The 14,688-nt window shown below is 38.9% G+C and overlaps 1 protein-coding gene across 7 annotated transcripts in view; it reads left to right on the top strand.

The window, feature by feature from the left end:
- Positions 1-14,688, top strand: part of CEP295 (centrosomal protein 295) — a 52,215-nt gene that overhangs the window by 23,575 nt on the left and 13,952 nt on the right. For all 7 annotated transcript variants that reach the window (XM_054015648.1, XM_054015649.1, XM_054015647.1 and 4 more), the window contains exons 11-18: positions 340-446; positions 4,178-4,387; positions 5,211-5,308; positions 5,437-6,565; positions 8,347-8,527; positions 8,674-8,826; positions 10,916-11,134; positions 14,214-14,323. In XM_054015648.1, the coding sequence (XP_053871623.1) occupies positions 340-446; positions 4,178-4,387; positions 5,211-5,308; positions 5,437-6,565; positions 8,347-8,527; positions 8,674-8,826; positions 10,916-11,134; positions 14,214-14,323 (2,207 nt within the window). The remainder of the gene's footprint in view (positions 1-339; positions 447-4,177; positions 4,388-5,210; positions 5,309-5,436; positions 6,566-8,346; positions 8,528-8,673; positions 8,827-10,915; positions 11,135-14,213; positions 14,324-14,688) is intronic.

Genomic DNA, 14,688 nt, shown 5'->3' with positions numbered 1-14,688 from the left:
TTCCAAACCCGCCCCCCGTCCCCACTGTCGGAGTAGCCGGCAAGAAGGAACTGAGGGGGCGCCGGGTCGGCTGGGGTATATATTCAGCGCCATGAAGGCGCCACTCTAGGGGGCTCCACAGCCGACCCGCCGGTGTTGCTAGGGTAGAAAATCTTCCGACGATCGTGCACGCGGCGCGCACACACCTAATGGAATGGATATGAGCAACACATCTCGAAGAACAACAGTTACAACGGTGAGTAACCGTCTTTTTTTAATGTTCTGGCTAGTAGTTCCCAAGCCCTGACATAAGTAATATTCCTGATTGTGCTATCTGTTAAATATATACATATGTTTCAGAATCTCCAGAAATGTTGGAGCATACTGTTATAGCTGGAAATTCAGTCCTAATCCACCCTCAAGAACAAGCAGCCAAAATCAGAATGGAAGTTGAGAGACAAAAACAGGTATGTGGGTTTTTTAAAACTTCTCAGGATCCTTTAAAATGTGCTTTACATTATAGTTGCTGTATTTCAAATCTAAGAATGGCCATATTGGGTCAGATCAATGGTCCATCTAGCCCAGTATCTTGTCTTCTGAGGGTGGCCAGTGCCAGGTGCTTCAGAGGGAATGAACTGAACAGGGTAATTTATCGAGTGATCAATCCCGGTGTCATCCAGTCCCAGCTTCTTGCAGTCAGAGGTTTAGGAGCACCCAAGGCATAGGGTTGTCCTTGACCATCTTGGCTAACAACCATTGATTGACCTATCCTCCGTGAATTTACCTACTTCTTTTTAACCCAGTTACACTATCCCCTAGCAACATATTCTATAGGTTGACTGTGCATTATGTGAAGTACTTCCTTATCTTTGTTTTTAAACCTGCTGCCTATTTCATTGGATGACTCCTGCTTCTTGTGTTATGTGAAGGGGTAAATAACACTTATTCCCATTCTCCACACCATTCATGATTTTACAGACTTCTATCATATCCTCCGTCCCTCTTACTTATCTCTTTTCTAAGCTGAACAGTCCCAGTCTTTCTTCTCATATGGAAGCTGTTCATACTCATAATCATTTTCGCTACCCCTTTTTTGTACCTTTTCGATTTCTAATATATCTTTTGTGAGATGGGACAACCAGAACTGCATGCAGTGTTCAAGGTATGGATGTACCATGGATTTATATAGTGGAATTATGATATTTTCTGTCATTTTATCTATCCCTTTCCTAATGATTCTTAACATTGTCAGCTTTTTTGACTGCTGCTGCGGATTGAGCTGATGTTTTCAGACAACTTTCTTGAGTGGTAATAGCTAATTTAAATCCTATCATTTTATATATATAATTGGGATTATGTTTTCCAGTGTACATTACTTTGCCTTTACCAGCATTGACTATAATTTGCCATTTTGTTGCCCAATCACCCAGTTTTGTGAGATCACATTGTAACTCTTCGCAGTAGTCTTTGGACTTAAATATCCTGAGAAATTTTATATCATCGGCCAACTTTGCCACCTCACTGTTTACCACTTTTCCAGATCATTTATGAAGATGTTGAACAGCACGGTCCTGGTACAGATCCCTGGGGGACACCAATATTTATCTCTCTCCATTCTAGGAAACTGGCCATTTATTCCTACCCTTTGTTTCTTGTCTTTTAATCAGTTACTGATCCATGAGAAGACCTTCCCTCTTATTTCATGGCTGCTTACTTTGCTTAAGAGCCTTCAGTAAGGGATCTTGTCAAAGGCTTTTAAAAATCTAAGTGCAATATATCTACTGGATCATCCTTGTCCACATGTTTATTGACCCCCTCAAAGAATTCTGAGAGATTTGTGAAGTGTGATTTTCCCTTTACACAAACTGACTCTTCCCCCAACAAATTGCGTTCATCTGTGTGTCTGATTATTTTATTCTTTACTATAGTTTAAACCAGTTTGCCTGTAATTGCCAGGATTGCCTTTGGAGCCTTTTTAAAAAATTGGTGTCACACTGCTATCTTCCAGTCATCTGGTACAGAAGCTGATAAGTGATAAGTTACATACACTTAGTTCTGCAAAGTGCCGTTGTGTTCACACTGTTTACATCTAAGTAGTAAACAGGGTCCATGAGATAGCAGGAGGAGGTAAACTGGTTTCTCAAAGACAAAGGAAAAACTGACTCCTGTAGCTAGGAGTCATCAAAGTTGATGGGCAATCATCGGTCAAGTGGCCATTCTTTGGCAAGGAAGGGGAGCAGGAACATATTAATCTGCATTTTAGCAAGCAACACCTTGAGACTCCACAGCTGGAAGGAACTTTATTTAGGGGTACCCTCAGGAAAATGCATTTCAAAGGGTGACTGGACTATACAAGTGGTGAGAGGCAAAAACACCCCAGGTTATTTTTCTTTCTTTCCCTATCTCTCTCTAACCTAAGATGACAAAGGAACCAGCCCTTGGGGAGGGGGGCAGTCCTGATCTGACAAAATGTGGGATTTTACCTTGAACCAAGTCTTATTTAAGGTTTAGCTGCTATAAAAAGTTTTTTATCTTTTTAGTTCTCTTGTAACAATTGCTGACTTTAATACCCTATACTTGTACTCATTTAAACTCTCTTTGTAGTTAAATAAACTTTTTATTTTTTAATCAAAATTAATCCTGTGTTTGTGTTTAAATTGAACTGTTAGGGTAACTCGAGTTAAGGTGGCAAACTATTGCATATTGACCCCTGACAGAGAAAACAGACCTTTAATATCTGAATTGCCCAGGAGAGGGCTGGACAGTGCAGAACACACGTTTTGGGGAAAATTTAGAACTGGAAGTTGTTGGGGCCACCCTGCAAGTAATAATCAAAGTTGCTGGAAGCCAGAGCATGGCAGATGTTTTGCTGACAGGCTGCTGGGGTCAGAGTTGCTGTACTGGGGTTGTAGCTATACACAGATATTCAGGGTGTGATTTGCATGCTGTTTGTGAGCTACAACAGCAAAGCATCGTGCAGTGCCCAAGGTTGCAGTGCACGTGGTGACACACCCCATCACTGGTCTAGAGCAGTGGTCTCCAAAGTGGGGTGCACAAGAGGCTCCTTGGGGGTGCGTAGCAGGAGGAGCGTTTTTTGTTTTTGTTTTTTTGCTCCTGCGCAGCCAGGGGTGCGTGCTCGAAAAATTTTTACTGATGGGGTGTGCGATCCAAAAAGTTTGGAGACCACTGGTCTAGAGTGCACCCCGGAATGTGACAGTGACCATTAAAGATCTTGTGGAATGTTGTCTAAGGCCTTGGCTACACTTACCAGCTAGTTCGACGGCTGGAAATCGAAGTTCTGGGTTCGACTTATCGCGTCTAGTCTGGACGCGATAAGTCGAACCCGGAAGTGCTTGCCGTCGACTGCGGTACTCCAGCTCGGCGAGAGGAGTACCGCGGAGTCGACGGGGGAGCCTGCCTGCCGCGTGTGGACCAAGGTAAGTTCGAACTAAGGTACTTCGACTTCAGCTACGTTATTCACGTAGCTGAAGTTGCGTACCTTAGTTCGAATTAGGGGGGGTAGTGTAGACCAAGCCTAAGAGTATGTGTTAACCTCTGTGTCCTGGCAACAATTTCAAATAGATTCTATATTCTTCACTCCCTATCCCAAGGGGTTTTGAGCTGCTATTGTGCCCAAGTACTTCAGCGACTGGTGCATAACACATCTCTAGACAAAAAAATAAGCCACTTCAGAAGTGTGTAAAGTGCAATTTATGCTATGTACCTTTTAGCTACTTCAGAGGTATTGTGAGACTTACATCAATGTTAGCAAAATGTGTTGAGAATCTTTGAAAAGCACTATAGAACTGCAAAGTACACTTATTCTGAGTTCAGTTGCAAGATAGGGACTTTGTGTCCCCCCCCATCCCACCCCTGAAAATTGTCAATAGAACTGAAATGAATAGACGACTTTTATTTTATCAGTTTAATAGCAACTATTGTAAGCAATATGTAATATAGCTTTATACAGTGAAATTTTACTTAAAGCAACTACCACGGACAGTAAGAATCTGTTCTCTAGTCAAAATCAAGTAAAATTATACTGTAAACTTTAGGACTACTTTTAGAGGCCTCTTGCAGTAGGGATTGCCTATTGTAGTGTAGGTTTCGCTGCAAGCGATTTGGGACGTAAGAATTAACTGTTTTATGTTTCTGTCATTTAATTCTGGAGAATCACTGTAGTATTTCTCTGTGATAGATAGAGCGAATAGAGCAACAAAAACAGCAGCAGCTAATTTTGCTTAAGCAAATTGAAGAAAAGCGAATGTGCTTAGAGGCAGAGTTCCTAAGGGTCCAAATGCAGGCTCAGCTGGAGGAAATAAAGAAAAAAGAGCAAGAGGAGAAAGCTGCAAGTGTTGAGCTGAGTCCTGATCCACTTGTGAACCGACAGGGGGAAGTGGAACACGAGGTAAAGTGAGAACACTTTGTATCACAATTCAGAGAGCTGATTCCATTACTAAATTGGAGTAACTGTTTAAACTTTATTTTTAACTTGTGTGCCATGAGGCAGGATTTCCTGGCTCCAAAATGTATTTGTGCTAATGTGTAAATACTGATTCACTTGACATCCCCAGACTTTGGGTATGGATTTATTTCTGCAGGATTTTAGGACATTTATCATAGAGGCTAGAAAATTTTTATGCACCAAAACCAAGGTCATGTGGCTGACTTGTGCAGTGAGTTGTATCATTATCTTCTGTGCAGAAATGCATGGGAAAAGAGAAACTTTATTTTTTAATCTGCCTTTTTGACTACATAAAAGCCCCAAACATTATCACCTCAGGGGGAGGGGGAGATGAGTGAGGCTACGGAAAGAGTATGGTCTAATGGTTGCTCTTAAGTGATCTTGAGGCAACTTCTTTCTAGACCCCATTCCCCCCCTTAATGCAGCCATCTTGGATCATTGGTCCCCTAGTCTGTGGCTGGATCCTTGTACCTCTCTGAAATAAGCTGCAGATCAACTGTGAGCATCATTAACTTCCACAGTATGTGCTAGTGTATAATACCAATCTGGCAGGAGAGAATGTAGCCTTCGACCAGCTGCTCTAGGAACTGCATCCCAGCTCCACTGCCTCAGGCTGAAATTTCATGGACTCCAAACAAGCACTAACTAGTGCAGAGTGGCTTCTGCTGGCTTGAGAGTAAGAGTGAACGTGCTGCCTAGCATTAATCTTATTTAATGTTTTATACTTATTTGAATTTTCCCACCTAAACAATTCGTTTCCTGTTAGACTGAAACTGCTGCAGTGCCGGGAACAAGCAGTTCTAATGAAGAAAATCATATACAGATGATTCGTAACTATCAACAATGTCTTCTACTGCAAAACAGGTATTTTCCCCATGTAAAATTAATATCTTGGGTGGAGTGTTTGACAATTATTTTGTAATTGAAATCTGTTCCAATAATGAAAACTGTCTTCATGCTACACAGGAAAGAAATGTTTTTGTTCTATTTAGATTGCACAAACAGTCAGTTGAAGAAGCCAGAAAACAGTTGCAGGAATATCAGAATAAGTTGAAGCAAAGATATCCATCTATTTCTATGCCATCTGCAGTTACATTGCAATCCAGATTTATTAACTTAAAACCTACTACCTGTGAATCAGTTTTACAAATGCGTGGACCCACAGTGCTTCATAGAGATTATCCATCAGCTAGCCAGTCATCTGTACATGTTCATGTACAAGAATATGCTCCGCCATTAACCACACATTCAAGAACACATTTTGTGTTGGAAAAGCCATTTGAACAGAGCGATGACGAGCAAAGGCATAACATGGGCTCTAGTAGACAGATACAATCTATAGAGGCCTCACAGTTGGAGCAAAGGCAGTTTCATTTGCCACAACAGAATTACCCTTCACAAGAACAGATGGAAATATTGGGTCCTTCTGATAATCAGGTGAGAGACTTGTCAGAATCCCAGAAGCTGCCTGGGTCAATCATGATGACTTCACAAGATTCTTCAGTTATGATGCAAACAGAGGCTCATATACAACAAGACAGTTCAACTTTGCCCACAGAAGAGTCATCTGAGTCTTCAAGAACCCTGGATCTTGATAAAACGTCAGTAATGTCTCAGAAGATGCCAAACCTACTAATAGAGACAGAAGCACAAAAACAGCCTCAGCTTATAGTTCTTGGTACGCCAGCAGCAGAGGGGTCTCTGATAGCTCAGGCTGCATCATTTGATTCGTCAGAATACCAGCAGGTACCTACAGAGAGCAGCATAAAAACAACCTTTGAACAAACTATCCCCCAGCCTTTTCAACATCTTACTTCATTATCTCCTGATGAATCTGAGACTGGGGCAAGCCAGGAGTCCTTGGCATCCAAAAATGGAGGTGCATCTTTGTTAAATTATTCCAGTATACTAAAGTTAAGAGAGAGAGTGCTAGCTTCTTCAGAGAGCATCCAAGCTCAGCAAGACCATTTGAAAGAACTGCAAGAGCAACTGGATGTACAAAGAGAAGCTCTTCTTTCTAGGCAGAGAATGCAGGAAGAACTGCTTTTACGTAAGCAGGCTAAATTGAAGGAACAGATGCAGAGACAACAAGAGGCTTTGAAGGATTTTCTTAATAAGCAGGTATGTTTTGTAAATTTAGTATAATGAGCTGTCTGCTAGTAGGTGTCCAGGCTACAGAGTGGACTTTGCCAATTAGCAGAGTTCCCCATGTAGTGTACAGACTTTGAGTATGTGCATTTGTCCTTTACTGAAACCAAGACTCAAACTAGTGATCTGTGACCTTTGTGATCTGTAATCAGTGGTTCTGTTACACGAGCCACGAGAGTCTCTGTCCAACCTTACAGGAACTGCTAAGCTTGTCTTAAATTGAACTCTGAACGTAGTGCTCATTGAAGTAGTTACAGTTTTTGAAATATTTGCAGGCATCATTATTCAGCTTTACAACCTTTGAATGATAGCTCTAACATTAAGGGTATAATGAACGCTTCTGACAGGTAAACTGTTTTAAAAAACTGAGCTGTGCTTTTTATACCTGCAAACAGGAAAATTGGTTTTAAAATTGCTTATATTGGCTGCCTTCTGTTTTGTTAAATTGTTTCTGAATAGCAGTAACACTCTCAGACTTTGAATTGTTTTTTAATCACTTAGCTATATAAAATAACCCCTGTTCATTTTAAAAAGGAATTTAAAAAATGAAATTCACATTTGTAAAGGCTGATCTATTTCAAAAGGCAACGTTCCTGTTCTGCATCTCAATTCTAACCTTGTTTGAATTTGCGGCTTCTCCTGAGCAGGCAAAAAGTTATAGTGTGATATTTGAGATACTGACAAATATCCATTAAGGATTAGGTTGGGGCACTCATAATTGTCACTTGTAATCTAAGAAAAACTCTCTTCCCCAACCCTCTAACTATGGGGCCTTTTCTAAAGTTTTTTCTTTGCGGAATTTTCCTTTTTTGGGGGAGGTTGAGGGGAAGAGGGAAAGAGGGTGGTAGCAAAGATCAAATTGTCTATGAACTAAGCTATCATTGATGATTTATTTTGAATTTATTTGAATTTACAGAATCAAGTTCATGTACTAAAAATTCCCAGGCTGCCTATTTTTTCCAGTATAAAACTTGTCCATAAAGTCACCGAAGGGATCTCTTTAGTTACCATTCTAAGATTAGAATTGGATGAAAATTTTTCAGTAGATAGTAAATTTGCTGAAAACCACAGGTTCAGGGTAACTAAAACTATTCAAGGTAGGATTGAATTCAGCTAATAGTTGATCGGAATAAAGAGTGATTTTTTTTTTTTTTTAATGAGCTGTTTTAACATTTCATTTTGAAACAACCCATTTTATTTAAGCAAGAAACCAAAATAATTCAGTTTTGGTTCAAAATGAACTATTTTTTTCCCTACAAAAACTCAGTTATTTGCTCAGCTCTATCCAATATAGTCCACAATATCTTCAAGTTAAGCAAGTCTCTTTATAGATGCTGGCTATACAGAAACTCTTTTTTGCCTTATTTTATTTGAAGTGGTCTAGAACAGTAGGCATCATAAAGAATGACTTCACGCTGCTTTGGCTCTCTGCCTTTCATTTGTGCAGTTTTCAGAGAAGTAAAATCCCTGTCATTGGTAACCGAGAAAAAGTAGAAATATTATTTCAGGACTTGATCCTGCAAGAAACAAAGTATTTTGGCCCAATTCAGCAAAACACTTAAACACAAAAGTAATTTAATTTTTAACAAGTACTCACATGCTTAGATATTTTGCGGGGTTGAGCTCTTAGAACCTTTCTCTTTTCATCTTCTGGAAAGTGCTGATGTATAGTGTATTTGGCACACATGAAAAAATAGAGGTTTAGTAAAATGGGTGTGAAAATTATTTTAGCCACTATTACTTCCTCTTTTAAGGCAGAAGAATCTGTCACATACAGAGAGATGACAGAAACACCGAAGTCTGACCACTTCAATCTGATGACTTACCTTTTCAAAGATGCAGAAAATAAATCTCAAGAAGTTAATTGTGGTGATGTGAACAAATATGATGAAAATAGATTGCTTTCACAAAGCATCAGTCAAGCTGAGCAAATCGGTGAGGTCATATATCATATTATAATGCTGCTATTCACTTTTTCAATTATAACTGGTTTATTTTTTCCCTTCCCTCAAATTGGATCTTCAGCTGCTTATAGTATGTTACGAATATGTAAATTGCAGAACATTATTTTTATATTACAGAGCAGTCTCAAAGAATTCTGGGAAGAGAACAGAGATGGCGAACTGCAAAACCGCCTCTGGCTAAAATCAAGTTAGGGCTAGATTTGGAACAACATGAATTAAGTGTAATACCAGAGCTAGACACGCCAAGGAGTGGCAAAGTTTCTTTTGCAGGTAAAAAAAACAAAAAAACTTACTAGATGTTCTAGTTTGCTTGAAATATAATTCCTGAAGTAAGAAATGAGCATTTTTTCTTTGACTTTGAGGTGGTTAAGGGTGAAGCAGTGGTCTCCGCTGTAACTGTATTGAGGTTCAGGTATTTATTTTGTATTTATATAGCAACAAAAAGCATACTGTATTATTTACAGTTAACCGGTGCCTTTCTTGGAGAAATTACAATCTAAATACAGGCTTACAAGGGAAATGGCATGGAATTTAATTTCAGGGGCTTGGTTATCCTGTTGGTTATTTGCATGTCCCTCCCAGTGCAGTATGGTTGGATGATCAGGCCCTGTATTTTTATATTAAGAGATTCCTTTCAGAATGAAGGTTAGTGACTTTAAAAATAAAATGTGGAATATCTAAAATCTTTCAACTGTTCATTTTTTGAGATTTCATCTGAAACATGCAGCTTCAGTGTAAGTGTTCCCTTATGAATTGGCTTTGAGGTAGTTTTGCTGCATAGAAATTGTTAGGCGCTGTACAGCAGTGGTGGGTTGCTAGAACATACATAGAATATGCAACAGCAACAAAATTAAGGGATGGTGTCAAATTGCCACAGAACTTCTAATAAGCTTGTTGTAAGGTTCATTTAAGAAATACTGTAATATAGTAACAATTAAGGGGAACATGTCAACTTACATTTTCAGACTGTAGGGTGAATACCTTCTATAGTTATAAGTAACACCCTAGAGGACTAATACTGAAAGAACAGGTGGATGAGGCTTTTTTTTAGACAATTAACAAAATTGTCCAAATCACAAGACTTTAGTGACAGGGGACTTCAACTACTCATACATCTGTTGGGAAAATAATAAGTCAGGGCACAGATTATCCAACAAATTCTTGGAATGCACTAGAGACAACTTTACAGAAGGCGAAGAAAGCAACTAGGGAAGAGACTAGTCTTGATTTGATTCTGACAAACGGGGGAACTAGTTCAGAATTTGAAGGTGAAAGGCAGCTTGGGTGAAAATGGAATCATTAACTCCTCATTTCATGATCAAGGAATGATAGGAGGGAAAACATCAGAATAAAGAAAATGGATTTTAAGAAGGCAGACTTCAGCAAACTCAGAGAATTGGTAGATAAGATCCCATGGGAAGCATGTCTAAGGGAAGTTGGCAGTATTTTAAAGAAACATTATTAAAGGCACAAGAGCGAACTATCCCAGTGAATAGGAAAGATAGGGAAACTACTGTGATTTAACCAGGCGATCATCAATGACCTCAAAAGCAAAAGAGTCATACAAAAAGTGGAAACTAGGTCACATTATGGAGGCTGAATATAAAATAACACAAGCATGTAGGAACAAAATTAAAAGCAAGAAGACCACCAAGGACAGGGTAGGCCCATTCCTCAATGAGGATGGAAAGACCAGGAAACGCAGCAACGTATTATATTTTTTGTTTTGGTTTTCACCGAGAAAGTTAGCAGCATTGTATGATTAACATAGTGAACATCAGTGTAAATGGGGTCAGATCTGAGGCTAAAATAGGAAGAGAACAAGTTAAGAATGACTTAGCCATAGTCTACACTACAGAGAGAGCTGTCTTGCATTGACCAAATGTCGACCTACCTCTGTATGTGTCAGTGCTAGAATTTCGTCCTCACTGATGTAACTCACCTGCTGCAATGACTTTATGCCACTCATGGAGATGAAGTTATTGAGTCCATGTCGATGTAGTTAGGTCGACGCAGTGTCAGTGTAGACTCTGGATTGCTTGCATCAGTCAACTGTTGCTAGCTTAGGTCTTTCAAAACTAGGAAAACCTGGTTCTAAAACCACAAATGGGCAGAGGGACTCAGTAAATTAGTTTTAATTTTTTTTAATTGACTAGAGTTTAAGTTCACAGTATCGCTTTAAATTAAACCTAGAAATTAAATGCATTTTAGCAAGTGCTAAACATTTTAATTGAAATCGAACACTTTACAACTTCAGTACTGTATTTCTGTAGTACAAAACGTACATTTCAACACCGCGTGTCTTTTTATGAAATATTACCTCTTAACTCTAATAAATAAATAATTCTTTCAAATTCAGATAAGACAGATTCCGTTGGTGGAGAAGCTTCTCTCATTTCATCTGTGGAAGAGCTAGTGTCTGGCATGTGCAATAGTGAATCGGTTCATGAAGAAAGAGACTTATCCATAGCCAACTGGAAAGAACAAGGTTCTAGTGAAAACCCAAGATGCACTAACCAACTAAGTAGTTCATGGCATGAAAGACTGATGGTGGATGCTAGTAGTTCACATGAGCCAGGTGGGAGAATCCATCTTTTTTTAAGGTATATGTAGTTACTTTAACATTGTAAAATATACAGCTCTTTAACTATGTCTGGCCTGATTTGTTAGAGGATGTACTGTGTGTGTGTGTGTGTGTGTGTGAGAGAGAGAGAGAGAGAGAGAAGCTTAACTCTACATACATTTAAATGTAATACTCAGTTTTATAGATCATATTTTAGGGAGTTTTCCTTGTATTTATTGTATGGTAACTTCTTCAAGGAACCGAACAACTTACCATACGGGAGGTAATTGTGGTCTTTGATGCTTTCATCCCTGTGGTTCTGGATTTCAGGACTGAGTTTGGTACTCCTGCCAACCATATATTTTCCTTTAACTAACTCTGGTTTTAATAAGATATTGACTAAAGACACTTTTAAAAAAAAAAAATCTGAATGTGTTTGGGTTAGGCAATTTATAGATAGCTGTGTTGTATAGTATTTTGGCTTAAAATAGTAACTAGATTTGATATAAAAACACCTTAAATTTTCCAGCCTAAAGCGCCATTCCATGTTCATCTGTTCAGCCCCCAATCCCCCTGCTAGCATTGTTCCAGCTGTGATTTTTACTTCCACATTGTTATCCCAGTCAGAGCTGCTAACCGAACATTGTTCCTTTTCTGATCCATTTTCATTTTGCCTAGCTATCCACTTTAATCCAAAATACCTACCCGTAAAGGCATTATTGCAGGTTGGATTGTCACGTTGGTGTCAGTTTAGGAACCTAGCTTGAAACATGCCCCTTGACTTGGCTTTGAAGGGTTTGCCTCCCTGCTTGTCCCAGCTAATCTTGGGATTCTTTTTCATGTTTCTCATGGAGCAGCTTCTTGATTAGGGCTTTATCTTAGAAATGTTTATCCAAATCCTTATTACTGGTTTACAACAACAGTACTTCGTGAATAAATAAGATGTATTCTAGCTTTAATTTTGCAAAAATACTTACATTCATTGCCACAGTTTAATAGCCAGCATATTAAAGTATAAGAATCCCTTACAGGATGCTGGAGGCTGTGGGAGACAATTGGTTTTTGAGTGGGTTAAACCAAGAAAACTAGTGCTTTTGCAGTTTCTGTTGCCATCCTCCAAATACTATGTTCTTAATGATACTACTGTAACTAAGCAATGAGATCAGGATAAACTTCTCTTTGCTAACTCCACGGAGATCAGCAATTCATTTGGCCTAGGATATGAAATTGTGAAGTATTCATCCCTATGTTAATATCACAAGACTAAACATACATTAGTGCTATACACTAATACAACACATTTTTTCAATTATAGCATAGTTTTTTAATAAGCTAAAGTTAGAAGGCAATATTAGATCACCTAGTCTAACTTCCTGTATATCAGAGGCTGTTAAATTTCACCCCATCACTCCTGCATTGAGCCCAACAATTTGTGTTTGACTACAGCATTGGTTCTCAACCTGCGGCAAATGTGACATCCTCAGGGCCATAGAGATAGCATTAGATGCGGCCCACGTAACACATTGTGGGACAAATACGTGGCCCACGATGGTAAATAGATTGAGAACCACGGGACTACAGCATAACTTGTGTTTAGCTAAAGCATGTCTTCCAGGAAGGCATCCTGTCTTAATCTGAAGACCTCAAGAGATGGAGACTCCATCACTTTCCTTGGTAGTTTGTTCCAGTGGCTAATTGCCCTCACTGTTAAAATTGTTTTTGCCTGGTTTCTAGTTTGAATTTGTCTTGCTTCAGCTTTGGTCTTTATTATGCCTTTCTACACTAGATTGAAGAATTTCTTCAGCCCCTGGTATTTTCTCCTTGTGAAGGACACATACACTGTAATCAAAACATGTCTCACTCTTCTTTTTGATAAACTAAACAGTTTGAGCTCTCTCTCTCTGTAAGGCATTTTGAATAATGTTTGTGGCTCTTTTCTGCACCCTGTTCAATTTTTCAACATCTTGTTTAAAGTATTGTGCACAGTCTTTTGGTATCAGTCTTGCCAATGCCATATATACAGGTAAAATCACCTCCCTACTACTACTTTCCTGCTTGCATTAGTCCTTTTTGCCACAGCATCGCACTGGGAACTCATTTTGAATTACTTGTCCACTCTGATCCCTAAATCCTTTTCAGAGTCCCTGCTTTTCAGAATACAGTCCTTCATTCTATAGATCTAGCCTGCATTCCTTGTTCCTAGATGTAGAACTCTACATTTGACTGTATTAAATCACATTTTGTTTAAATGGGCCCACGTTACCAAGCGATCCAGATCACTGTGTATTACTGCCCTTTCCTCATTATTTATCACTCCATCAATCTTTGTGGTATCTGCACCAGTCTGTGTTTCTGTTTCAAAGATTGAGAGGTAAGATCTGAGAGTCTGTTCTCTAGTTTGCCTCTAAGAGGGAGCTCTTGGCCTTCTAGGTCCGTGGTTCTCAACCTTTCCAGACTACTGTAGCTCTTTCAGGAGGCTAATTTGGCTTGCATACCCCCAAGTTTCACCTCACTTAAAAACTGCTGGCTTACATAATCAGACCTAATACGGAAGAGTCACACCACACGATTACTGAAAAATTACTTCCTTTCTCATTTTTACCATGTAATTATAAAATAAAATGAGATTTTAGTTTGTACTGACTTCGCTAATGCTTTTCATATAGCCTGTTGTGAAACTAGGCAAATATCTAGATGAGTTGATGGATCTCTGCGTACCCCTATGGGTACACATACCCTTGGTTGAGAACCACTGTTTTAGGTAAGTTTTCTTTCTCTAACTTTTGATTGCATACTTCTCCCACTGATTAAGTTCTTCAGATAATATTTTGCAAAAAAAGAGTGTATCCTTGGCATTTGTAAATTGTAGAAAAGCCATCTAAGGAGAAGCATTCTGTATTTACCAGTGCAATTGCTGTTCTTGGAAGTAATATAGTGGAGCAGATAGTCTTTTACAGGTGATAAAGAAAAGGTAAACATGAACAGAAGTCAACAAGTTGTATAGGAACTGAGGTAGCAGGATTAAGTGTGGTTGCCATCTAGTGTTCAGAATTTGGCAACGGACTTTTATCTGTTTCCTGTTTTTGATTTATAGCCAACCCCAAGGATTCTGTTGTCATGGGTCAAGATTTACCAATTTATGCTGCTGACATTGGAAGGAGAGTAATTACAGATTCTGGACCATCATTTAGACCTGATAGTACGGTTAGTTATATTGAAAATTAATATATCATGTCTTTTAAAATAACCATACTGCTTAAATTCAGCTGACTGTTTTAGTATTTCCTAAACCTTTTTTATTAACTTGAAATATGAATTTGAAGGTGACCTGCAAAGTGTTTTGTTGGGGGCGGGGAGAGTTATTTTTTGCCATAATTTTGTTGCTTTATGATGTGTAAAACACACATGCCATTCTGCTTCTTTTTTCAGTAGAAATTCAGTCTTGTTTACCCTTTATTTCTTGCAAGTTTTCATAGACTACTAGAGAAGTGGTGTGACTATTATGAGTTTCTGAGCAACTGGTGGATAAAAGGGTTTTAAGTCATTTAAACCTGTTTTGTTAACACTTT

This window comes from Malaclemys terrapin, chromosome 1 (assembly GCF_027887155.1).
Source record: "Malaclemys terrapin pileata isolate rMalTer1 chromosome 1, rMalTer1.hap1, whole genome shotgun sequence".
NCBI lineage: Eukaryota > Metazoa > Chordata > Testudines > Emydidae > Malaclemys > Malaclemys terrapin.
Note: the sequence above shows the minus strand (reverse complement) of the source record. Positions and strands in the feature narration are given on the sequence as shown.